Source organism: Aythya fuligula, chromosome 1 (genome assembly GCF_009819795.1).
Source record: "Aythya fuligula isolate bAytFul2 chromosome 1, bAytFul2.pri, whole genome shotgun sequence".
NCBI classification, from domain to species: domain Eukaryota; kingdom Metazoa; phylum Chordata; class Aves; order Anseriformes; family Anatidae; genus Aythya; species Aythya fuligula.
The window spans coordinates 26713944-26738931 of record NC_045559.1 but is presented as its reverse complement, the minus strand read 5'-3'; the positions used below and the strand labels follow the sequence as shown (position 1 = coordinate 26738931).

Below are 24988 nucleotides of genomic sequence, written 5' to 3'. Positions count from 1 at the left end.
TTTCTGTGTATTATCTGTATGAACATTGTGATATTTTAAATTATAGACACTATGCTGGCACTTTAACTAGGTGGCAAGCTGTTAAATATGTCAAGTAAGTGTAATGGGTATCCTTATCTAATTCTCCTTATCTATTGACATGACTTCCCATGTTGCTTATTTACTAATTAAAGCCTAACCCATAAAAAAAGCCTTTCTTCGGTCTGCACCTAATAGGGCTTGTAAACAAGAGTAATAGAACAGATATGGAGATACATTAAAATTAAATTAGCCTGGGATTTATGCTGCTGTTTTCCATCAATTGCAAAATGTTTTTATGATTTAAAATTTTATTTTCTAAAATACCACCAGAGATTTCTTGTCAAAAAAGACAAATAATAAAATAATAAAATGTCACCTTCTTCCAATTTTCAGCTTCTTTTTTTTTTCAGGTTTTTCAACTTTTTAAAAAGCTCTTAGAATGCTGCACAGCTTAGAATACTATACAGTTATTCCAAAATGTGACATAGGGAAAAGAAGTGGATGAGCATTGACACAGTGCCTCTACTGTCAACTGTATTTAACTTATTTATAGCAGAAAAGGATGTATCTCTTTGTGTCAAATCAAGTCCAGACAGAATGTTTCTCTGATGCAGGTCTCTTGATGCAGAATTTTGGCTATATTCAAAAAAAGCTTAATTCTTTTTAAGGGCACATGCTTTATTTACAAGTGAACTGCAGAATTGTCCTTTTCTTGCTCATTGGCCTACAGAAGCTAACTAATGATGCATATTCTTTGTACATTAAGAACATCTTTGTACATTAAAAACACCGTTTCCATGTGTCACAAAGAGGGATGCATATGGCTTTCAAAAACTGGATCTTAATGACTGGTGCCCACTAAAACTTCTCGGGAGTTCCATCTTCTGCAAGAAGTTAGCTTTCTTTTCAGATGTGCTCTTCAAAAGACCTTTCTTTTGTTAAGAACAGAAATACATCTTTTGAAAATAAAAATTAATCAGGCCAGGCTTGAATTCTTTTGATATTTTTTTTCTTCTACAAAGTCCAAAGACGTTTACAAATACATTTTTCACAAAAATATCCCCATGATGAATTCATTAAAAAATAAAAATAAAAATAAAAACCAGTCAGTGCTGGTTCCTGTGTCTGAAAGTAGTCCTTTAAAAGCTTGAAATCTGAGAGAACTCAGGTGTGCATCCAACCCTGAGACTAGGGCCATTCCCTAGAGAAAAATGTAGTAATTTAGGTCATGTACTACTGGGTATATGCATTTTTCAATAGCTTACTGAAGTCAGCTGCCTCTAGCTACCACAGAGAATAAAGTAGAATGATTTCTTGGTCCTTGTGTTTTGGGCCTTTCTGTGTGTCATTAATTGGTTCTTTCCACCATTTCTCTAGCTGTTACTGCTAGGTGTTAATCTGCCCCAGGCAGCTCTGGATTCCAGCATTGCCTGCATTCCATGGATTTGTCACTTCTGACACTTCACACAGCTCTTCCACAGCTGATACTGCCCATGGCTCTCAGCACTGGTGGACAGCAGGGAGGGAATGGGCGCTGGCTCTCAGTTATGTTCTCAAGTGCAGGGATCAGTTTCTTAAGTTCTTTTCTAACTCTTTTGAAATCTGAACGAATGATACCAACTGATATCTTAACAGCAATGTACAAATAAGAATTTAGGCAAAAAGAAGAATCCAGAAACTTCATCTCATTTTCTATTACAAGTTTAGGAAAATTGCACCTGATTCAGGCCATCTACTTTGGACTTTGCGTCCTCTTCCTCTCTTTGAAATGGGGAAAATGTTGCTCTTAGCAAAAGTAAACTTTCCATCATTATGCTAGAGTTAGCAGGGTAAGTAAATAAAAAAGTATGGGATGTTCCAATTGCCTTTTTTTACTGCAGACCTTAGATTCACAATCATGAACTGGAGATTCAGTTCTGTCATGCAAAATGTTTCGGTATTGTGTTTTTCATGGAAGTCACATCTAACATACAGACATAACCCCAAATTTGGGCCTTTTTCCTTTTAATTCACAACAAAATTTAGCCCACATTCTCATGACAACTATAGAATCCTTCTAATCTGACTGTAAGACTTCTATATTTATGTCCTATATTTCTCCACCCTATTTGTTCACCACATAAATTGGCACAAATTCTTAATAGGAACTTTGACATGTTAGTAAACAAGGAGCCCTTTCCCACCTACCCAGTACAGTCACTCAGGCACAGACTGAAATATTCAGAGCATCCCTGCAGCTCTGGGACCTCAGACCACACACTCACATTTACTGGAAGCCAAAGAATGGCAAGCCCATTATTTTTACAGGGTGTGATCTTTTCCCCCACCTGCAGAGATAAAACTACTGCTGTTAGGCTGTACTAACTCTCTTTTAAAAATACATGGAAAAAACATGTGTGTTATTATTTTTTTAAGAAAAAGAAAATGCAAACGGAACACGATCAAACACATTAGTACACTGTGTTCGTGGAGCTCAAGACCTCCAGTGAGCACATTGAACCAGCAGTTCCACATTAAAAACTGAGGTGCTTTCTTCGTGCAAGGATTTACAAGTGAGGGGTGAATTAATAAGGTTAATTTTAGCCTGGTGACACCAATCTTCCACAGCTTATTTCAACAAAATAGAAATGTCTTCTGTAGAGGCAATTCAGAGGAGCTAAGAAAGGTTCGTGCTCAGAACCATCCTCCAGAGAAGACTTTCTACTGATTAATGCGAAATGTTTGGCTTGGCTTGGGTCCTTTCCTCTGCTACAAAATAAATAAATAAACAAACAAATAAATAAATAATAATAATTATAATAAAAATTATTTCCTCCAGAAAGTTTGCAGGCCCATGGAAGCAACTAAAGCTTCATCTAAGTAGTAGGGCAGGCTCTTCTCTGCACATCTGTCTCCTGACTTGAGGCTGAGGTGTTTCACCTGCTGTAAGCATTCAGTTTTTCAGGTTCCCCCTCCCACTATAAGTAGGGATAGAAGGACTCCTTCAGAAGGCATTTTAACAGATCCTACTTTAGACACTTAGATGGAATAAAATGTAGAGATTCATGTTTCTGTTCCAAGCTTTTGAGGAAAAATTGTCTATTTTTCCATCTGCCTCGGTTCAATTTCAGCTCCTTTATCTCCTTATGTACCTGCCTCACCTTTATTTTTATGTTACACTGTCACAGCTCACACCGCTACAACTAGAGGCTGGCATTGCCCATGAAACTTTTACATGGCTAAATTCAGTGACAAAAAATCACGTAAGCCAAGGGAGTGAGTGTTTGAGTGCCAAGAGTGAGGTGCTAGAACAGTCAACGATATGCTAGGACTGGCAGAATGGCACAGAGTGGTGTTGACTGTAACCAGTATTCATGGTCCAGCTTGGTATTTGTCAAGGAATTTGATACCAAAAAGGGTTGAGAAAAAAGCTGCTCCAATTGCTCAAGGTCTGGAAAACTTACATTCAGCTGACGGAATTAAAGCTTTCAATCCATGTGCCTCACCAGCTGAGACAGTTACAAGCTGTCTCAATCGAGACCTACAGGAACTAGCTCCAATAAAGAATGTACACACCTACAGTAGGATTGAGATGCGAGTCAGGCATTTAAATCCAAAACTGTAATCCCTGCCCAGATGCCACCCAGCCAGGAACATGTCTAAACCCAGAAGGCACCTCCCTTTCGTGTAACCTTCCCTCAGTACCTAGAGTTTTATTTTGGTCATGCCTAGAACTGCCCTTGTTTGAGCAACTTGGTAGCTCACTCTCATCTAAGAGAAGAACCCCAAAACAAGGGAAGAGAATGGCTTGGTACCCTGAAAATACACTGATGGCACACCAGCAGAAGGGGACACTTCCCAAAAAATATTTTCCCAAGAGTCCAAATGCATTAGCACACCTCAGATAGCCAAACATTGATCTCAGGTCTCTCACATGTTGGATCACACTTCTAGCCCTCAGGCTGCTGTGCAACATGCTGTGGCAGCAGTGCCTCGGTGTAAAAGGAAATCACTCACAGCTGGAGGCTATGAGAAGAAAGGAATGGGAAGGCAGGCAGCTCACAGTCTCTCCTGGGGAAACCACTCCTTTGACACAAGGAATAAACGGGCCAAATAACAAGAAAGTGTGGTCCTGTATACTGGACCTATATACTGGTGACAAGGGCATCCACCTCAGTGGGAGTATTCCAATTCAGTGAGTTCTGATTTGAAGGACAAAAAGCCTCCAGAGAGCAGGAACAGAAGGGCCACCTTGGATCCTGTAGGACTACAGGTCTGTAAATCAGGGAAACAGCAAAACACCGGGCTGCGCTTTAAACCCATCCCAATGCTTATCATCACGCAGCAGGGTAAGCAGAGCATTCGCAGCTGATAAAAGCTCACTACCAACACTCCTGGCAGCTCAGGCTTTCATCCAGCAAAACGTCCAAAAATGCACATAAAAGGATGCACTGAAGCAGCTCAACAGAAGACACTAAAACACAGAGATCTTCCTCTCCCAAGCCTCAGGTCTTTATGCACTCTGTGTGAGGAAGGCTGCTTGTTGGCAGCCTGTTATCTGACAGCCTAGCTGCTGCTGAAGCTGTACATAAAGAATAGGGCTGATTCTGATCTTGCTGACATTGCAATATATCAGGAGTATTGCTAATACCATAACTGGAATAATTACACAACTTTAAAAAGCAGGGAGGGGGAGGGAGCGGAGTGAGAGGCAGCGTTTGATACCAGACAAAGACATTCAGTGAGCAGTCATGCACATTCAGTTCAGCTTTGTGACTCATTTTCTGACACTATTTTTTAGAGGAATTTTCTCCAATCTATTTTTTGCACTGTATTTATTTTTATTTTTTTTTTTCCACTGGTTTCCTACCAGTACCAAGGCTTTTCTTCTCTCAGTGCTCACACCTTGCACGCTCTCTGTTCCATGTTTACAGTCAGTTCTTGGGGTGATCCTGAGGTCTGAAAGTTCAATTAAAGAAAAACTTCTGAGCATTTTTTTTTTATTTAGGTATGAAATGCCTAGGCTTGATGTGATGGAAAAAGAAGAAAGGCAGTGAGGTGGCCACCTGAACAGCATACAGTCCTGGTCAATAGTTGACTGGGATTGCTGAAGTGCAGCAAAGCTCAATGAGAAGACAAGTTGTGTGGCATCTGCAAGGCCAGCTTGGGTGCCCACAATCACTGGCAATTTTAGGCCACCCCTGGATGATCCACTCACAGTAACTAAGAGGGGACATCTTCTGCTCTTTCAGAAACCCCCTGCAAGCCTTTTGCATGCCCTTTCCAGATGAGCTATACTGTTCCTCCGTGTGTAAGCACAGCTCCTCGCAGAGCTCCGGCACTCACTGCTGCCAAGTCGCTGGGCGTGAAGTTTATGTGCATTTCTCATGCCCCAGTGATAGAGGAAATGGGCCAGGGCTTTACCCTGACCCATCTCCACAGATGCCACTTCCTCACTCTTACAGCTTGTTCATACCCATGCAGTTTTCTCTGCAGGATATCTTCCTGGTGGTCAAGCTCAAGCGAGCACTTCCTGGGTTCATCAGCTGTGATAGCCTATTTCAGCTTGTAAGCAGCCTCTCTGGGATTCATCCCATGAGGTCTGTATGTTCCACCAGCTTCCCATATTCTTCCAGCTCTGGTGGTGTTGCATGATTCAGAAATTTCTTTTAAAGGGCATTGAAGTTCTGCAGAAACCATTCCAGGAGCAATTCAGTGCTTCAAGTTAACAAACATATCTCCTATTCTTAGTCATCCCTGAAATATGCAATCATAATAAACAATGGGTCAAAATCTTCCGATGTATGTGCAGGACACTGACTGGGCATGAAACTTTCCTAGAAATGAAAATCAGAACAGTTTTTTGTTTGTTTGTTTTTGAAAAAGTCTAGAGACTACGTCTTTCAATCCGTACATTTGATTTTATGCACACATTGAAATGTTTGGACAGCGACGGGTATTTTAATGATGGCCTAAGTAAATTATTGCATCGATTAAAAAAAATTACTTTAAAAAATGCCGACTAACTTGGAAAGCTGGAAAACATCCATCTGAAGTTCTAAAGTTTGTGAACAACAGGAACTCTCAAAGCTCACAATTTACTGATGCCCATACCTGTAACACACAGCCCCGGGGACTGCATTTTCAGCAGGTGCATTTATTTGCGTTTAAGACACCTACATCCATCTCGGCCGCTGGTCCTTTTGATTCGTTTCTCGACCTGCCACAGCTAAGTACGCAGCTGTCAAGACCGTTCTACTTCTGTTGCTGCAATTCCGTGCTAAATGGCACAAGGTCGCCACTTTGCTGTTAGCGTTATAAAGTTTACAACAACAAGGTCTGATTTCCTAATGGAAAGCTGATGGTTGCAAACATCAAAAAAAAAAAAAAAAAAAAAAGGCTAAATATAACTCGGAGTTTACAGCTGCACAGTGCCATTGCATCTGTAACCTGGGCTGTCTGGCACTCCGTGATGAATCCTCGCAGCGTTTATGCCTACACATGCCCCTGGGTTTATAAAGGGCCTGGGGAACAGAGCGTGGCCACCGTGGGTGTCCCACGGAGCCTCTTCAGAAGCGAAGTGCCGGTGGCTAACGGGCAGGGCAGACACGCTGGGGTCAGCCTCCTCCCAGGAAAACACCGTGCCGTTCAAGCGCAGGACTGCTAAATATTTGCATAGCTCCCAAACGAACCGGTTGAGGAGACAGATCACTTTTTCTTCAGCCCGAGGATGTCCCAAGTTCCCACAATTGTTCCTGGGGCGATCGGGAGCGTGTGTAAACTGTGTGTAAACGGTGTGTAAGCGACTGTCAGAGGCGGAGGGGCTTTCCCATCTCCTCACCTCTTCCTCGCCTCCTCCCCCCCCCCAATGCCGTAGGGGTCCCGGGGCAGCGTCCCCGTCCCCGTGTCGCTGTCCCCGTCCCCTCGGGGGGCCGAGGCGGGCAGGTTGCCGGCTCGGGGCCGCTTTCCCCTCCCACCCCGGGCCGGTGCCGGGCGGGTCGCGACGCCCCTGCAGGCTCCGGTCCCCCCGCCCCGAGCGGAGGCCGGGAGCGGGCCCTGGCCGGCCGCCAGCCGCCTCCCTCCCTCCCTCCCTCCCGCTCGGGATCCTCCTGCCTCCGTTATAGCGCCCGGCCGGCCGCCACCCACCCGCAGCGGGGCAGCATGTCCGGCACCAAGTACGTGGACTCGGAGGTACGGACTGGGGGACGGCTGGGATGGGATGGGGTGGGGTGGGGGTCCCGGGCACCCCCCGGAGGGGCTGCAGGGCCGCCTGGCGGTGCGGGACGAGCGGCGGCGAGCGGCGGAGCCGCGCCTGGCACGGCGGGGGGCGCGCCCCCGGGGCTGCGGTTTTATAGCCGGGGCAGAGCCGCCCGCAGCCCGGCTCCCCCGGGAGCGGGGCCGCCCCCCCGCTGCCCGCCCCTCTCGGCCCTGCCCGGCCTCTCTCTGCCCCCCCCCCCTCCCCGCTCCCCGGCTGGGTTCTGCCTTCCTCCCGTCCCTCCTCTCCCTCGCGGCCGCTCTCCCCTTTCTCCCTCCGCAGGGCTTTCTGTACGCGGCGCCCGTCCGGGAGCAGGGCAACATCTACAAGCCCAACAACAAGATGATGGCAGACGAGCTGAGCGAGAAGGCGGTGCACGACGTGCACACCAAGGAGATCGACCTGGTCAACCGGGACCCCAAGCACCTCAACGACGACGTGGTCAAGGTGAGCGGGGGGTAGGGGTAGGCGAGGGGGACGCGCCAGCCCGGGCCGCTCCCCTCCACCTGCTGCGCGAAGGGAGGGGGGTCGGGTCCCAATTCCTTTATTTTGGGGGAAAAAAAAGGGAGAGGGGATTTGGGCAGCGGCTGGCACAGCCCCGCAGGGACGGGGAAGGGGCTGAGCCCCCTCGGGTCTCGGCCGCCCAGCCTCAGCCAAGAGGGAGCAGAGCAGAGGTCCCGGAGGGGGCTGCATTCGTTTCCTCCTTGCGTTTGCTTTTCCTTGGTGGTTTTCCCTCAAGAAGCGAGGGAAGAGGCTAAGCAAAAGCTGGCTGCGCCCCGGTTTAGGCTCTGGCTTACAATTCGGTTTGACAGTTTTGGCAAATGTGGACCGACGGGGATTTCTCCTCGAAGTCCCTTCAGTCAGAAATGTCCTAGGGCTGATTTTCCTCGTAGCAGACGGGTTTTGTGCTATACGTGCGGGAACTGAGGATGCTGTCGTCTGGGCTTGTCAGGACCCAGGACCAACGGGAGCCTGCCAGGTGCAGCGGGTGACTAACCACCAGCTGGCTTGCTTAGGGTCCAGCACCATCACCATGACCACCCCATCCGTTGGTCACGATGACCCATTACTAAAAAAGAGAAATGTCCTATTGTCTCCGAGGACAGAAGGGCTGGAATCTAGTTTCAGGATGTTTGTCAGAAAGATGATTTGTGCTGTACGTGCAGACAGTGCAGTAAGGTTGTGAGTAACCTCAAATCCCTCTGCCTTCAGCAAAGTTTGAAGGTGCTGAATAGGACTGCCCGTGTTGCAGATCAAGAGTAGGAATTATCCCCTAGGGCGGGCTATATCTTTAATTAAGGAGCCGTTGTCAGCTCCAGGACCTAGAAAGAAAAGGAATACATTTTTAATTAGTTTAGAAAAAAATCATCTGTGTACGCAGCAGTACAAAACGTCCTTTAAGATGCCTGGTGTTGAGGGAGCGATTCCTTTTTCTGCCACCCGTGGGGGAGCAGCTGAGTAGGCAGGGAATGCAAGGCTGGAGAATGAGGCTGCATCACAGCTCATTGCGTACATCAACAGAAGAAGTCCCCAAAGCAACCAGACCTTCCGAGGATGAGTCACAGCCCCCAAACAAGTCGGAATCGAGTGTCCACAAACTTAACTAGGGAAAGAAAGCTCCTGCTGGGACGAGAGGCAGACCACTCATGGAAAAAACTCCTAACGGACAGAGAGGAAAATGAAGCCTACAAAGCCCGTCCTGCCCTCCCTGCCTCCCACTGGGGCAATGATTAGGAAAGTTAGCTTGATTACATCCAATCGTCCAAAGTGAAGTTGAAAAGTTAGAATTGTAGGAATGGAAAAAGTGAGATTTTTTTTTCAGTTTGTCCTTCCAAAATGGTTGTGGACCAACAGATAAATTAATTGAAAACCAGCAGGCACCCAGAATACTGGTACTGCCTCCGTATCAGTGAGTTTCTGGTGGTGCACGTAGCCACATCGAGACGCAGGAATGTATCAAAGTGAACTTGATGTTAACCAGACGGGATCCATTTTGCATTATAAAAGCAGCAGCATTTGTAAAAAGTGTGGGCATCACGAAGTGACACTTTTCTACCTCGTCACAAGGATAAATAAGGATTTATTTGATTTTATAGATATTTCAGAAATAGGTTCAACGTGAAAAGTATGGAGAGGAATTTTGCTACAGTTTAAGTTTGTTCGGATACTACTAATTTAAGTTTATTTGGATACTACTTTCAGGTTCAGCTTGCTAGAAGTAGCCGTAAAGCTCAGATCCAGTTCCTAGCTGACAGACGCTGGGCTGAAGATGCACAGATTCAGTTCCTGCCTTAGCCATCAGTCTGTGGCTCCTTCTGTCACCTATCTGCCTCTCTTCCTTCCATTGTAAATCATCCAGGTAGAGAGTAAAAAATGTACTTGGGTAACAGAAGGAGCCCCTAGTTTGGGTGCTGAAAGACAGAAAAATGTTGTTCAGGGCTGTTCTGAGGCCAGAAGCGTGGCTTAGACTTAGCTGAGTGTTGTTTAGAGCCATTACATTTTTCTAGATTTGGAACCTCATCATTTCAGGCATTTCTTGCCACTTGACTAGGAGCCACAATAACATGGAAACTGGGGACAAGTCAGTCAACCATGAAATAGAAATGATTAGACAGAGAATGAGGAATCTGCCCTGTAAGCAGCTCTCTAAAAGGCCTCAGTGTTGTCTGCGTTCAAATACTTGCCATAGCACATTTTAAAAATAACCCTTGCTTGTGAGAAGCAGGAGGCATTCCCTTGATGTGCAGCAAACAGCATCTGCAGAGCTTCCTCTGCAGCAGATAAATGGGGCAGGCAGCAACAGGGGAGGGATCCAGGCAAGGGGGCGAGGCATGATCCAGATGCTTTACACCAAACATATTGGTGACAGTGACTTTGCTTACTTTTTATCTTCAAATTAGAGGCCAAGTGGAAGCCAAGTGCTGTGTGATGCTTCCAGAAAAGTGGGGCAAACAACTGGATTTCTGCTCAGGGAGGGGTGGAACTGGGGCCTTACTGACCTTGCAGTGTGAGAGCTGAGTTACGCAGCCAGCAGAGCTGGCAGCTCCGTGCAGGAGGAAGCACAATCTAGTAAAATCACCAGAATTTCCTTCCTGTTCTAATTCCTTCAGCAGGGAGCGGAAAGGAAGGAGTTTCTTCCTCATATGACTGCCCTCATGTGTCACTTTGGGATGCTCAGAACACGCAGCAGTTGTTGAGGTACCAGCTTGTGGGGTTGTCTGGTCAAACAGAAAGCAGAATAAGAATCTAGTAAGGGAGAAACAACCTCTGAGCACCTGGGAACTCTGTGGGAGTCACTTTGTTGATTAAAGAGCTATTTTCCTCGGAACTGTATCTGTTTATGTCAGATTCTACTCTGACTTATATCCCACAGTTTTTGTTTGTGTGCGATGAAATGCAAGCACCGGGAGAGAAAGCTGATAGTTGGCTTTTTTTTTTTCTGTCATTTATCGTTCCCTCCCCGCTGACCCAAGGTTTGCAAGCAGGTGCCTGAAGTTCTCTTTCAGGACTTGTTCAGTCTTTCCTCTTCCTGTTTCCCAATACACTATTTGTGTTCTCCAGATTGTGGCAAAATTACAGCCTTCCAACTCTTTGGAGTTGAAAGTATCTTTGGTCAAGTATTCAGAGTTTACTGAATTTGGAAAAAGCAGAGGAGGGAGCTAGCTTTTCTGCATCTCTCTGAGGCTGGCTTGTGCTTCTCATTACTCCTTTGCTCACCATGGGGACAGGCCAGGTAGCCAGCCCTACAAAATCTGCGCCTTCTGGACTAGTGAGGACCAAACGTGCAGTTACATCTGCAGCTAGATCACAATTCTTTTGTGCTCTGCTAGGGAGAAAGGCCTGTGCCTGGTGCACCACCCAGGACATAATTATTAGTTTGTTTTAAACAAGTGGTGTCTATCTGCTGTTCGTTGTGTAAGCGTCCTTTTCTCTCTGGAAAAAAAAAAAAAAATCAGTACTTGGCTGCAGATGTAACAATGCAGAGCTTTTGTACCAAGTTTTAAACAGCTGTGTATTCGTGCCTTCCTCTTCAAGCTGATGCTGGTAAGGAAAATTCATGTCACTGCAAGGAAGGACCTTGTGCACGGAGGAGAGGTGCCTAGGCAGAGCACCTCCCTTCACCGCTGGGACCTCCTGGAAGGAAGGCAGAGACTGTCCCCTGCTGTGCTCAGCTGGGAAGGTTAAGGCACTGAGGTCTGCCACACTGATGTGACAACAGCTGTCAGCTCCTCCTCTTCGAGTGGTTACACATCTGTGGAGGCAGATTCGTGTCACAGAGTTTAAGCCTAACCACAGGATGAGGTGGGTTTTTCTCCCAGAGTGTGTTTCTCTCCACATAGCTCAGACACGACACCTTACTGTTGCGCAGGTGCATTTAAATGAGATGATTCTTACACTGGGTGCCATATCAATGTCCAGCAGTGGGGTTTAGATTTTAAAATGCAGCACTATTCCGGTGTTGGACTTTGCCTGTCCATCCGATCCAATTCTGTTCCAAGTGTTTCTTTCAAGGCCAGTCTACAATTCAGAGACTAAAGCTCAAGTTGTTGCAGAGGCTGGTTTGTAAGAGGACTGAGCATGGCCTGAGAACTCTGAAAAACAGTTTTCTTGCACAGGAATTAGGAGTTTTCAGATTGCTAGGCACGGAATTTTTGAATGCCCATAAGGTTACAGATAATAATTGAATGTGTTCTAATCAAGTCTCAGATCTCAAAAGCGTTTGTATTTAAGATTGTGGTATTATTAAAGCCTTATGCGCTGCCTTCTTGTTTAGCGTGATGAACATGACTCATAACTCCATAGGAAAATGTTCGTTTGATGACAATGGGGACAGAGCCAACTATTCAACATGGATGTTCCTTTTGTTAGAGTTTGTTGGACACTACCTCATAGTCAGAGAAGGCAAATATTTTTCCCTTCTGTTAAATTCAACTTTATTTAGAGTATATGTTAGAAAATTTTAAGAACTATTTGAATTCATTTTAGATTTTTTTACCCAATATATGGAAAAAAATACCACCATCTGTTGCAGAAAGTATGGCTGTCTAATACCGAAACAAATCATTGAAATCTAAAAGTCTTCTGTGGGAACAGGAAAATGTGTATAATAGAGCCCAATGAGAACTGGATCTTTGGTGTATTTTAAGCAACAGAGAGAATAAAATACTAATGAACATGGATGAGCCATAAAACTTGTGATATCTGGAAAGCTGAAGAGAAATACAGCTCTAAAAATAGTTTCTATTCCCCACTGTTCTCAAATACCCTTATAGTAAATTGACAGTGGGATGAAATCTACATCAGCAGCTAATTTTCTGAGCTGCTTGATCCAAAACTACCACCTTTCTTTTCTTTTCTAGACAAATTACAACAATAAAAGCATCCGAGACTGAAGAGGATTTGTTGTTGTTGTTATTATTATTATTATTATATTATTATTGTGTTGAAGACAAAATAAAAGTTATGGCTCTTAAGTTTGTTTGATTTTTTGATGGGGACAGGTTTGACTCTGTTAGTCCCTTTAAATTTTTTTTCTAGGAGATTTCTTATGAAAATGTCTTTGCATAGTTTCAAAACTAACTTCTAATTTTATGCAGTATTATTCTTGTTAGAAGTTATGTCATTGGGTTAGTATTCAAAAGGACAAACAGTCTCAGTATCACTGTGCCCACTCGAAAGAGTGCATTAGCTGGAGAAGCTCGCACCCTGTTTTATTCACGATAGCCAAGGAGTTATGCTATAGCTGTCAATGGAGCTGTACAAGAATAAGGCTTGTCTGGCCCACGTACTTCATTTTCAAATAAAAAGGAACTGATAAAGTCAGCTTCTCAGATAAGAAGTGCGAAGATACTATCGCAGTTAAAGGTGAAAGCATCACATTCCCTGCCCAAACTCCCGCTGTGCCAAAGTACACTCGGAGTTTCAAAGAAGCCTAAGGGAATCTCGTAGAAGGATTGCAATGCTTCCTCTGTAAGCTGTCAAATGCCTTCCAACAACCTCAAACAAATACAAAACACACTTAGTTCTCCCTCAAGATTATCTTAGTATCTCCTGTAGACCTCAGTCTCCTGTTGTTTTATCAAGTCCATGTTCATGTAACTCCTTTTCAATGCAATTTATAATAAGGCTGCAACTGTAGACCAGCAACATCTTGATCTTTGTGAAATATTAAAGAAAGAGTTGCCTCATATTTAAGGGTCAGTAACTTAAGATCTTCCAGTAGAAGGACAGCCTTCTAACAGAAGAAATGCAGAGGCAGATCTTTTTTAAAGGAACAGAGCAGTAACTAGGCACTCACAGCAGTAAGCACACTCAGTTAGAAAAGAGGGAAATAGTGAGAACAAGTTACACAGATTTGCTAAAAAATAATTGCAGCAACTAACAGGAATATGTTTATGGTTAGTATACCTAGTTAAGAGTCTCCTCTCATTAGACTCCCTTACAAATGATACAAATGATAGAGATTTCATGTATAAAGCCCCATGTGAAGTTGCCTTTCTCTCTCCATGTGATACTACAGAGTCCAACATTGCTATATTTCCATTCACCATTAGTGCCCAAATTTAGGAGGAATGAAGCTAGAGCAAGTTCTCAAAAAGTTATATTAAAGGCTAGCAATTGTGATATTAATGTTATTATATTAATAATATAAATAGTATATAAATAGATACTAATAACAATATTAGCTTAATATCAGATCTGTAAAACTTCCAAATGGTATTATATCAGAGGGCAATATAACCATCTAAAAAACTCATTAGAGGATACCTTTGGTTTTATTAACATTCCTGAACTCTGGTTAATTCCAGACTCTAGTGGAATTAATTTAAAAAAACTCCCTTTAGTTTTAATATATTCCAAATTTCACCCCACTGTTCATGCTGAGGAATATGCAACTTTAAGCATACAGACACAAATATGTATGCATGCACGTACACAAAGATATCTCAGAGGTTTTAGCTAACATAGCTGCATCAAATGAGGAGGAACTATTCAACATGAAACAAATAATAAACGAAGAAAGCTTTGTAACAGTTTTTCCCTTTGAGAAAATTGTGATAACCTCCCAGCAGCCCAGTTTCCAGAGAGGAAAGCAGCCACTTCATTTTCTGACCACTCGCTCTGACAGCATTGACCCGTCTGCCAAGTAACTGGTTGATGTGATCTCCCCACCTGCGCAGGAAGTTTAGCTGTGTTTCAGAGGCGTGCAGATGTCTCCTTGAGTTGCTATTCTTTCCTTCTGCTGGGCTATACTGAGAAGCACAGACAAGTGCTTCAGGAAGAAATCTCTGGAGAATGCCTGGTTGCTGCAGGGCTGACCTATTGCCACCAGTAGCATATTTCATGTGAATACTTCCGCAGCTTTAGATGAGCCTGCCCATCTGATAAAAACAAAGCCCATCACCAGGGCTTTTCTGGTATGTAATGAGTAATTCAGCATTGTCAGACGTTCTCCTCTTGGTAATTAGTAGCAAAGTTTGGCAATTTTCATTGATCTTTCTGTTTGTAAAGTGCTGATCTTGCAATCATAACCCTTTCCTAAGTCATGACATAATTTTAAATTGCTCATAATCTGTCTGAATATTTGTTATTGGTGCAGCAGTGGTCACTCCTGGCAGGACAAGGTTTTCTGCTCTAGCTAGAACAGTATAGTCCTTTAACTCTTTTCCAGCATTAATATCCTTGTTTGTTGAAGCATTGTTTGCTTTTTTTGCTGTACTCTATAGTATTTGAGAAAGATTCCCTATCTCCAAAGAAGAGATCTGCCAGCAGAACACTGTTCCTGCAATATGATGGAAAGTAGGCACAGGGAGAAAGAGAATGTAATGCAAATTCCTCAGTCAGTTTGAACAAATAACAGGGCTTGAACTCTCCCATGAGGGAACCTTGTCCTTCTCTGGGCACAGCTGATGCTCGTGCTTTGCATTCACCCATGCCATAGCCTAAGGCTTATACAGATGCTCTGGTATAGAAGTCGTGCCTTTATAACACACCTGACAGCCATAAAATATCTAGGTGTTGTTAAGCTGTATGTTTTTGGGCACAAAGTTATCAGCTTCTTTACGTAGTGCTGATAAATGTTTGCTTGATGGAGACTGCACAGTGTTCTTAAAAAAAAAGGGTGGGTTCTTTATTAGGGTCAAAACAAGTGAAGCCATTGTTAAAGTTCTTGTAATCCCATGCAACCTAGGTCCAGACAGACCTACTCAGAGCAAGAGTAGGCCTCCTCCTGTTCCTCTTAATGTAGGCCTTGCAGCCATGAGGCACTGCCATGTCCCACACCCTACACCTCCAAAATTTTGAAGTCTCCTGGGTGGTGAGGGAAAGGAGAAAAGCAGCTCTACCCCTCTGAGTTCTGACACCTCCCGTTCTCTTTCCCTCGGGCTCAGTAGAAAAAACCTTATATGTTTTTTTTGTCATTTTCTGAAAAAAATGTGGCAGTGGTCAGGAAGACAGGCACCAGCAGATGTGGAAACATGCTATTTCAAAGAGACAAGGAAACATTTAAATGTTATTTTCTTCAGCTGAATGTTTTCTTTAAGGGACATTGAGTGCTTTGGGAAATTTTGTAAGTTGCATTTGTCACAACAGAAAAAAAATGATGGTATCTGCCTTTTGTTACAAGACTCATTTTTCTGAGTCCTAAAGAGACAGTATAATCTGAGGAAACATTACTTACGGGCTTAGTATCAGGGAAAATACTGTTTTAAAATAGCACGGGGTAAGTTGTAAAGCCAGTGCCTATGCTCTGTGCTAAAAATGTAAGGAAAACTCGCTTGTGACTCCATCTTCCATAAATACATATTTGTACATGTTAATTATTCATCACAGACCCAACTTTCAGTCTGGCTTGACTACAGCCCTTGTCTGGCAGAACACTTAAGCATATTGACATCAGTGAGGCCGTTCCCATTGTTCAGGCTGTGTGCGTATTTAAGCGGTTTGCCTGATTGAAGATATGAGTGATCAGTCAGAAGACAGCCAGTAAGGACCTGAGCCTCTTTTCACTGACTCCAAAAAATATTGAAGGCACTCAGAAATGTAGGCACGCTGAGTGAGCTCTTGGTTGGGTTCCCCCTCACTGGAGCAGTGGTGGTATCCCTGCTCTCCTTATGTTGTGAGCACAGCAGCAGCACACATACTGCACATGAAGACCTGAGTAATTACAGTTGCAGAAATGTGGATTAGGCCAAAGTCTTTGTAAAATGGCAGTGGTCTTAATATTTTTTTCTGATAAACCCAGCACAGTAAATTTTCTATGGAATGGATATCTCAAAGGACAAAATTTGAGGAAAAGCGTAACTGTTAGGTAGGCAGTTTGAAGACTAAAGGACATAAGGACTAAAGTGGCAAGGTCAACTATATTCATACATAAGGCACATATACTTGAGTCAGCTGTTTTATCTGTTTCATGTTTTGGGGATATTTTTTGTTTCTTTCTTTGTTTTTGTATTTTTTTTGTTTGTTTGTTTAAAGCAATAACTTCACACTGTTAAGCTTTTTTAATTAATAGGGTTTTTCTTTAAACAACCTTTGAGAAAGAAGGCAAATCCTCCGTACCATTTCCCTTTGTTGTAAGTAAATCTCTTTTAGAATCAAAGCAGGTCCCTTAATTTCCTGATAAAAGTTTAATAAACACATGCAGGGCAAAAGAAGCTGCAATAATTCTCATAGCAGAATCAGACAAAAGCTTCAAGCAATGTAAAAACTGGCTTCACCAAGCTGAATAGTAGGAAACAAAGAATAGCTGAAGTCAGGAAGTGCATTGTAGGCATGGAACAGAAGTTGATAGTGTTTAATAGCTTTGGCTGAAACAGAAGGCTGCAGTGAGTTATTAGCATCCTTTAGTGGGTCAAAACAAATTTCCTTTACTTCTCTCCTTGTCACAAGTGAACGTGCCTGCATTTTCATTAGCTTGGCAAATAATTCCCAGTTGTTTCACAGCACACCCTGATAGCTCTAGAGGAACAAGCTACATGCTGTAGTCTTCACAACAGGACCTGTGCCTAACCTAAGCATGTCTTTACATGAATAAAGCAGAGTCTTCCATAAATTTACATATATTTGATGCTTTGGCAAAAGCGGAGTTGAGAAAGGTATCAGTAATAGAGGTATCTTCGCCTTGTGAGCCAGTTACGTCCGTTTCCAGAAATTAGTGAAGAGCTGCAGAGTGTCTTTCTTCCCTAGGATTGTATTTCTGGCCACTTCTGTTTCTTCTGTCACTCCTATTTTTAATTTACTTAGTTCATTTGGACTCCCGTTATCAGGCTGATGACACTCACCATTACTGAGTGCTGTTGAACTAAAAACCAGAGGGGAATGTTAGAAGAGACTGAGGGGTGAGTAACTGAAAGAAATATATCCCATAGCAAGGCAAAGTGCATCCAGTCACCTATTCTCTGTGCTGTTTGCTGAGGACAGATCCCTGGGAGTTAAAAACAGGATCTTTCATGGGAGTGGTTCAGCGCAGGAAGAATCTGGGTGATATCTCAGTTCCTGCAGTGTGAGGACTTATCTGCACTGCCTGAACGATGAAATAAATAGCACATTTCCCAGCCAGTGGGATTCGTACGTGATCTGGTTGCAGCTGAGACGTGGAAGAGCCCAGCTTACCTCGGTTCGTTGGATAGCTTGATTTAGACTTTATACTGCTTCGGGTAAGCCTGTTTTTGGACAGCAACACAGATGTTACCGTTGCACTCTCTCAACACATATGTTACTTCATAACATTATTGTGGCTTTTAGACAGACAACAGGTTCGTTTTAACCCATTCATCTGAGAGATTTTACAGCTGCCAGGCCATTTTTCTGTCTTTTCACTCTCAAATTCAGTTTGGTGTCTTCCGTATGCAATGTGGAGCAATGGAGAACATGGTACTTGAGAAATAATGAAGTGGGAAAGATGTGGTAGGGAGACGTCAGTTATTGTTCCCATAGCACCATCTATTTGGGCTCTGTGCATTGGTAGAAACGTTCATAGTGCTGTTAAAATTGCTCCAAGGAAGGACTCCACCAACTCCTGGTGATTTCTGGTGGCAGAAATACACTGCCATTACAATCTCAGGCAGACTGATGCCTGAGCACTTTTAGGACAACTGTGCATGACTTGAGCGGAGAAACCCCGGCCAAGGATATATCGTGAATGTTCTGACATTAGCATCATCTCCTGGAATGAGGACAATGCTGCCCATCTGGAAATGTTATATGGTCTGATTCTTCTGTCAGCTCCCCAGGATTAACTCTGAGGACATCTTGGGTCACACAACAGGCTAAAACCATCAGTTTCTGAGAATTGGGATTACAGAAAATTTACTATTTGATTTGAAAATCGATGAGTTTACCAGCTTCCATTTTTCAGTAAAGCATTCATTGTAAGTAATTATTTCTAAAGGAAACAAATTACAAGCCAGTCTTAATATTTATTTGCAAAATTCTAGGAGCTTCACATTAACTGCTTGCATGCCAAAAACATGTTCTGCAGATAAAAATAGGTCCCACTTAGCTAAAGTTATAACCATGAAAATGATCTCAATGCAAAGTTGCTTTCCTCGTGAGATTTAATATTTCCCTTATCAGCTTGTTGAAAACATAAAAGATAGACTCTGCTATAACTGAGTGGAATATAAAGACTTTGGGCATGACCCCTGATGCACTGACATGCTGTATGATAGCTACGTGCACAAACTCTCTGCCAATGATCACAGCATCAACTGATGGGAAGAACACAATAAATTGCCACAAGTTTTAGAATAAGAACGCTATGTACAACCTATGAGGAAAAAAAAAATATATATAGTCTTCTTGTAATACCATTTTCTGAGAAGCTACTTTCTCTTGCTAAAATCATCTGCATATTTTTATTATCTGATTTCAAGGCTAATGTTGATAATAAGCCAAGAGCACCCATTTGCTTTGAAAATGAACTACCATGCAATACAGGTTACAATGAAAAGCTTGCTTTTGAATTGCTGCAAAAATATATAATGTAAGCATGCTTCCCAGTGTATTTCTAAAAGAAAATAAAATCGGGCATACATTTTTCCAACAAGTGCACTCAGTTGAATTAGATTGATTTGGTAAATAATACGCAGCTCTTGAAAACATCTTAGTTTTTTTTTGTTTTATTTTTGAGGTTAGATAGAAGACAATTAGACACTATCATCAGGAGATATTATTGACTTCTTCATGTACATTTACAACTTTTTCTTCTTTCTCTTGTGATCCAGTCCTAAAAATGCAGTGATTGATACCAGGGCATCTGATTGTTTCGTTTGGAACATAAAATCGTAATACATCCTTGCTCTGTCTTTCTAGACAGCAGATAACTTCTAATGACAAATTCATATAATTATTTTATGGCCAATGTACTTTATAAAGCTAATTTTGTGTCACTTATTTAGTGACTTTTATATCTACAGTGAACTTTTATATCTAATAAGGCCACAGTGAAAATATAGAACATTCTATTGCCTGTGATGCCCTTACCAGAACTGGAGTTATTTCTACTAGAGCTTCAGTATTGGTCCCACTGACATTACAGAACCCAAATAAGCTCCAATGTCCTGTCTAAACTCAGCAACAAATATAGTGTCCTGTATATGCTGTTTTTATACACTATTTTCCGGGAAATTGTTTTCCAAGATTAGTACTAAAAAATCACATGACCTACAGAAGTGTAGGCTATTTAATACGGACAGAAATACTGCAGGAGAGAACTGTGCCTAAGACTCTCTTTTCATTTTCTCTTTCTGTGGTTATTGTTTAAAATTATGCTCTTCAGTTTCAGAAATTCCAGATAGACTGTTGGCTCTGCATGCCTTCACAAGAAGTGCGTGGAGCTGTGTCGTGTTCGTTAGGTATCAGCTGATGCAGATCCTGCCACTGGTTTCTGTGGAGACAGAATTTCAACCCAAATGCTAGCTTAAGGTATGATGGCCATGATTAGGGTCATAATGAAATCTCATCCAGAAGAGTCACAAAGCACTTTCAAATCACTAAAGCCTCATTCAGAGCAGCAGGTAAAGAACAGAGGGTTCGTAGTTTGTTTATCCAATATCTGGAGAGATGCACTGACCTGAGCAGGAAAAGTGATGGTTAGGCCCAGTAACACATTAAATTTAGCCAGCTTGATGTTAGGCATTTGGGATGTCTGATATTACATCTGATTCAGAAATTTCCTCACGAGGACTTTAAAACCCTTCAAGCAAATTACCCCTAGACTGTATACTTTTGCTTGGGAATTATCTTTTCTTGATAAAACTGGAAAGCCCAGTGATTTTATAGTATTTTTTCCTTTGTAGTCAGTTGGTAACTTTTGTATGGGCTGACTGAAGATTCAGTGGGAGAGAGGGAGAAGTTTTTTCCATTTTTAAATGAAAAGAAGTGATTTTGAGCCTTTTCCTACAGTATAAGCAATATTTACACAGTATATTTATATTCACCTCCTTCCAGCCTCCTAAGGTATGCCTGAGTTTCTGAGTCCTCTGGCCCATATCATACTCAGCCTGCTCCTGTAAATCATCACTTATGGCAGCAGCATCACTGGACTTTGGGATCCAGTCCTAGGAACGTATTTTTTTTTTCACCTAATTTAAACAATCATTTAGTTTCTTGCAGAGGCGTACTGTTGTGATGTTCTTCTTCCTTTTGAATGCAGTACCTATACAATTTGTTGTGCTGACTAAATTAAATATCCTGTATTGTGGGTTATATCAAACAAGCGTTTGTGTGACATGAAGCTGAACTATCACCCCCAATTCTGTTAATTTTCTAATAGAAATGTTATGACAATTAAGCTTCCTGAAAAAGCTCAGTATTTCAACATAGAACCGTAAAATATGCATGCTGGAATGTACTGCTTCCTTAGGTGACTTTTTGAATGATTTATGAATAGTCAAAACCATGAAATATGTGGAAGAGTGTGTTCCTTCTAAACATTAATATGTTCGCCTATGTCTTTCACGAACAGGGGGTTATCACATAAACAGGATAAGTTAGAACAAAATGGCTCTAATGCGAAGAGCCTCTCTATGTTTAACAAGATTGAAGAGCTCCCTTACCCTTTCAGAATATAAAGGATCTCCATCTGATACCAATCTAAATCCAGCATTTTATTTTTCAGGCTATTAAGAACTATTCACAACTGTTTCAAAAATATATATTTAAATAGCTGTCCTTAACATTTATTAACTGTCAAAATTTAGCAATGCTTTACAGGGTAAGATGGAAAAATCAGACAAATAAAACGTATTTTATTGATGCATGCTTAAGGTGCATAAAATGACAAAGTACTGAGCACATTTGTTCCATTTGTAAAAATGTGAAATGGTTAAGATAGGCAATGACAGCATGATGATTCTTTTCAACTGGTTCATCTCTTACATAGATTTTAAGGGCACTCTATACCTTGAAGACAAAATATTCAAGCTATATCTTGAAGAAAAGTTATTCAGTTTTGTGGGCAGTGCAGTTTTGTGGACAGTATCTAAAAGTTAGGTGTCTGGTTTTGAGCTAGTCATTGAGGCTTCCTGATAATCACTAGGGAAAAAAAAAATGCAAGCCTTATTCATATCATTATCATAGATGATATGTTAAGATGGGTTGAATCATGTTGGGATGTAGGGATTACATGTTTCAGAGTTTTGTGCAGGGGACCATTGCTTTCCAGGTGAGGGGTTTCTAGAATCCACACTTAATGGGGACACCTGACTGACCTGCTTTTGTGTTCTTTGATGCAGATTGATTTTGAAGATGTGATTGCTGAGCCAGAGGGAACACACAGCTTTGATGGGATTTGGAAGGCCAGTTTTACCACCTTCACTGTAACGAAATACTGGTTTTATCGTTTACTGTCAGCAATCTTTGGCATTCCTATGGCTCTCATCTGGGGCATCTACTTTGCCATCTTGTCATTCCTGCACATCTGGGCGGTGGTGCCATGCATAAGGAGCTACCTGATTGAGATCCAGTGCATTAGCCGTGTCTATTCCATCTGCATCCACACGTTCTGCGACCCACTCTTTGAGGCTATAGGCAAAGTGTTCAGCAGCATCCGAGCCACAGTACGGAAAGAGATTTGAGGGACATTTGAAGAAAAGCCATCAGCCTAGAGAGTGGGTGGGGGTTTTGTGTTGGTTGGGGTGTTTTGGTGCCAGTTTCGTTTTCCAAAGCAACATAACAGCAACTGGTGGATTTACTGGCCCAAAACAAAGAATCACTTGCTCAGTTTCTTTTTCTACTGTGTATTCCTACTGGACTACTTGCTTTTTTATTATTATTATTATTATTTTTCCCTCTCTTTTCAGCCTGCATTTCAAACTAACCATCAATGGCTATTTTTCCATGCCAGTTGCATATCATTTTGCTGGCTGTTCAATTCAGAGACAGAAGTGTTACATTGGGTGCCTTTTTATCTCACTGTTCATTCCTTGTAAGATAAATCCGTAGAGATACCAAAGAATGACAAAAATGTTTTCCAACACTGTAATGCCATTCATGTTATTGTGGCCAAAGAGTGTAGAGCTACTGTAGCAGAATGAACGTGACAAGCTGGCAGGTTTTAGCAGAATGTTCTTTTTCAATTGTATCGTCAGTTGACTACAGCTATTTGCAGTCGTGGTCAGGTATGGTGTACTATGAATACATTGGTTAAGTAAACAAATTACTTAATTAATACATGACCTGAAAAGCTAACGCTTCATCAGGCTGGAAACATAGACACGTGAAAGCTTTTCACGTCCATAAAAAAAGCTTCTGTCTGTGCCTTTTGCTCTCTCTCTTGGAAGTTTGCAGCCAGTTGTTTCTCAGCCTTCTGTGGAATTGTAGAAGCAAACTGCAGTTGAAAACTAAAACTGGTCATTATAGAAATGTTTTCCTAACTGTGACTTATGACACATCTCTTAGCTAGCATTTAGGTGCTTATCTCATAGGCTTCATTTTTTTTCCAGAGTATTCATATAACTACATATTTTAAGTATGCCAGAGATAACCCCGAGTTACGAGAAAAATGAAGGTGTGCCAAACACAAGCCACAAAATGCCAAGGAGGAGCTGCCTCTGAGAGAAACTTTCCTATCAGCTTTAAAAACTTTCCTATCAGCAGAAGTCAGCATGCCACTAGCACACAGAATATTTTCAGGAGAATTGATGCTTTGCTGAGTCTAAACTAATCCATCATGAGAGATGGGTTAGAGCTTCAAATCATGGATTTGTTCGTTTGTTTTTAGACAGGCTGCAACATCAGAAGTCTGAAATGGAGGGTGTTGTGTGAAGCTAGCCTATGTTGCAAGGTGCAAGGCCTACAAAATAGAGCCCTTGCAACATACTCTGATGCTGTGACCTACAGGATCCTACAGGAACTCCTGCAGGAGCTCCTGCAGGAGCTTTTTGCCCTCATGATAGTACTGTGTTGAGAGATACTGCCTGTATCCTCATGTGGTTTGTGTGAAGCTTTTGTAAAAATAGTTGTGAGGCTGATCAGCTTTATTGTAGCCCGACCTGGGGCCTGAGCCTGCTCCAGTTGGCACCTACAGCAAATCAGTTCTTGACCTCCAAGAGTGCAGGACTTGGCCCATGGGACTGAGCACGGAGCTGTCTGGTACACCTGCAGCTTTTTTATTTAGCGCTGATATTTCACTTACTGCTTTACCTAACATGGGAGTGCCTTCGGTTCTTTTTCTACCAAAGCATTGAAAACGTTAGGAGATGCTGCATTTTTTAAACGGGGTGGGAGGGAGAGAAGAGGGGAGAGGGTGCACAAAAAGTTACAAAGCTATTAACTACTATTGTTTGCATTTAAAACAGACACTGGTATGGATATAGTTTTATGTTTTTCTATGTACATAGTGGAGAGTGTACTATTATAGATTTTTTCAGAATTAAAAACAAGCAAGATTATAAACAAGAAATATTTTATCTTTTTATGAGGAAAATCACTCTGAAGAAAACCTTGATTTATCATATAAACTGTATATCCTGAAAGATGTCTGTTCACTTAGATTTATTAGTCCCTAATCCAAATACATTGCTGATCTGATACATTTACATTGTTGTTATGTGCTTACAGATATAACTGACACTTTTTTAATTCTGCATGTACATTAAAGACTACAATAAAACAATGTTTAATGGTAGCTACTGTCTGACTTCTTTTTCCTTAAAAGTCATGTGAATGAATCTCATGTTTTGAGGAAGAAAAAGAACAATATTGATAAAGAAACAGTAAGCAGTGCCATTTGTTTCTCAAGAAAGAACATGCAAAACATTTGTTATTTGTGTTCCAGGATCTAAATCAGGAAGGTTCTTCCCAACAGAAAATTCCATTTTTCTCCCAAAGAAATATTTTCTGCTGCTAAGTAGGCAGTGCATTCAGCATTGAATAGGGACCCCAAGCTTGCTTAAATGCTTAAAGATGACAAGTTCCTTTGCTTGTTGTTCCTCAATTTCCTCACATTTCAAATTAGGATAATGAAATTTACCTGCAGAGAATTTTAAGATCCAATAAACAAAACAGTATCATCATACAAGTTACTTATCCTTAATTTTACTCTGGCCATCCAAAATTCAGTCCTAGATTATCCCAATAGCTTTTCAGAATTGCTTAAAGCCTTCTTTTTGGGTCCAGTGGAAATGGGATAGTTCCTAATAAAAGCTCATTAGCCTAAGCATTTAGCGTATGAAAACAGGGGAATGACAGCTTATGTTGAGCTGTGTATAGACCTAGCTTGTGACAGGC

The 24988-nt window shown here is 42.1% G+C and overlaps 1 protein-coding gene across 1 annotated transcript; it reads left to right on the top strand.

Annotated features, from left to right (window-relative positions):
• Nucleotides 1-7125: 7125 nt before the first annotated feature.
• Nucleotides 7126-24375, top strand: CAV1 (caveolin 1). Its single transcript, XM_032197234.1, has 3 exons — nt 7126-7191; nt 7538-7702; nt 21994-24375. Exons 1-3 carry the CDS (start codon nt 7162-7164, stop codon nt 22333-22335), a joined length of 537 nt encoding a protein of 178 aa, XP_032053125.1. The 5' UTR covers nt 7126-7161; the 3' UTR covers nt 22336-24375.
• The last annotated feature ends 613 nt before the right edge of the window (nt 24376-24988 follow it).

What these genes read in the sequence shown, in the direction of transcription:
- CAV1 (XM_032197234.1), top strand. Translation starts at nt 7,162, where the DNA reads ATGTCCGGCACCAAGTACGTGGACTCGGAG. An exon ending in CCAAGTACGTGGACTCGGAG is followed by an intron (nt 7,192 to 7,537) that starts GTACGGACTGGG and finishes CTCCCTCCGCAG; the next exon opens with GGCTTTCTGTACGCGGCGCC. An exon ending in TCAACGACGACGTGGTCAAG is followed by an intron (nt 7,703 to 21,993) that starts GTGAGCGGGGGG and finishes TCTTTGATGCAG; the next exon opens with ATTGATTTTGAAGATGTGAT.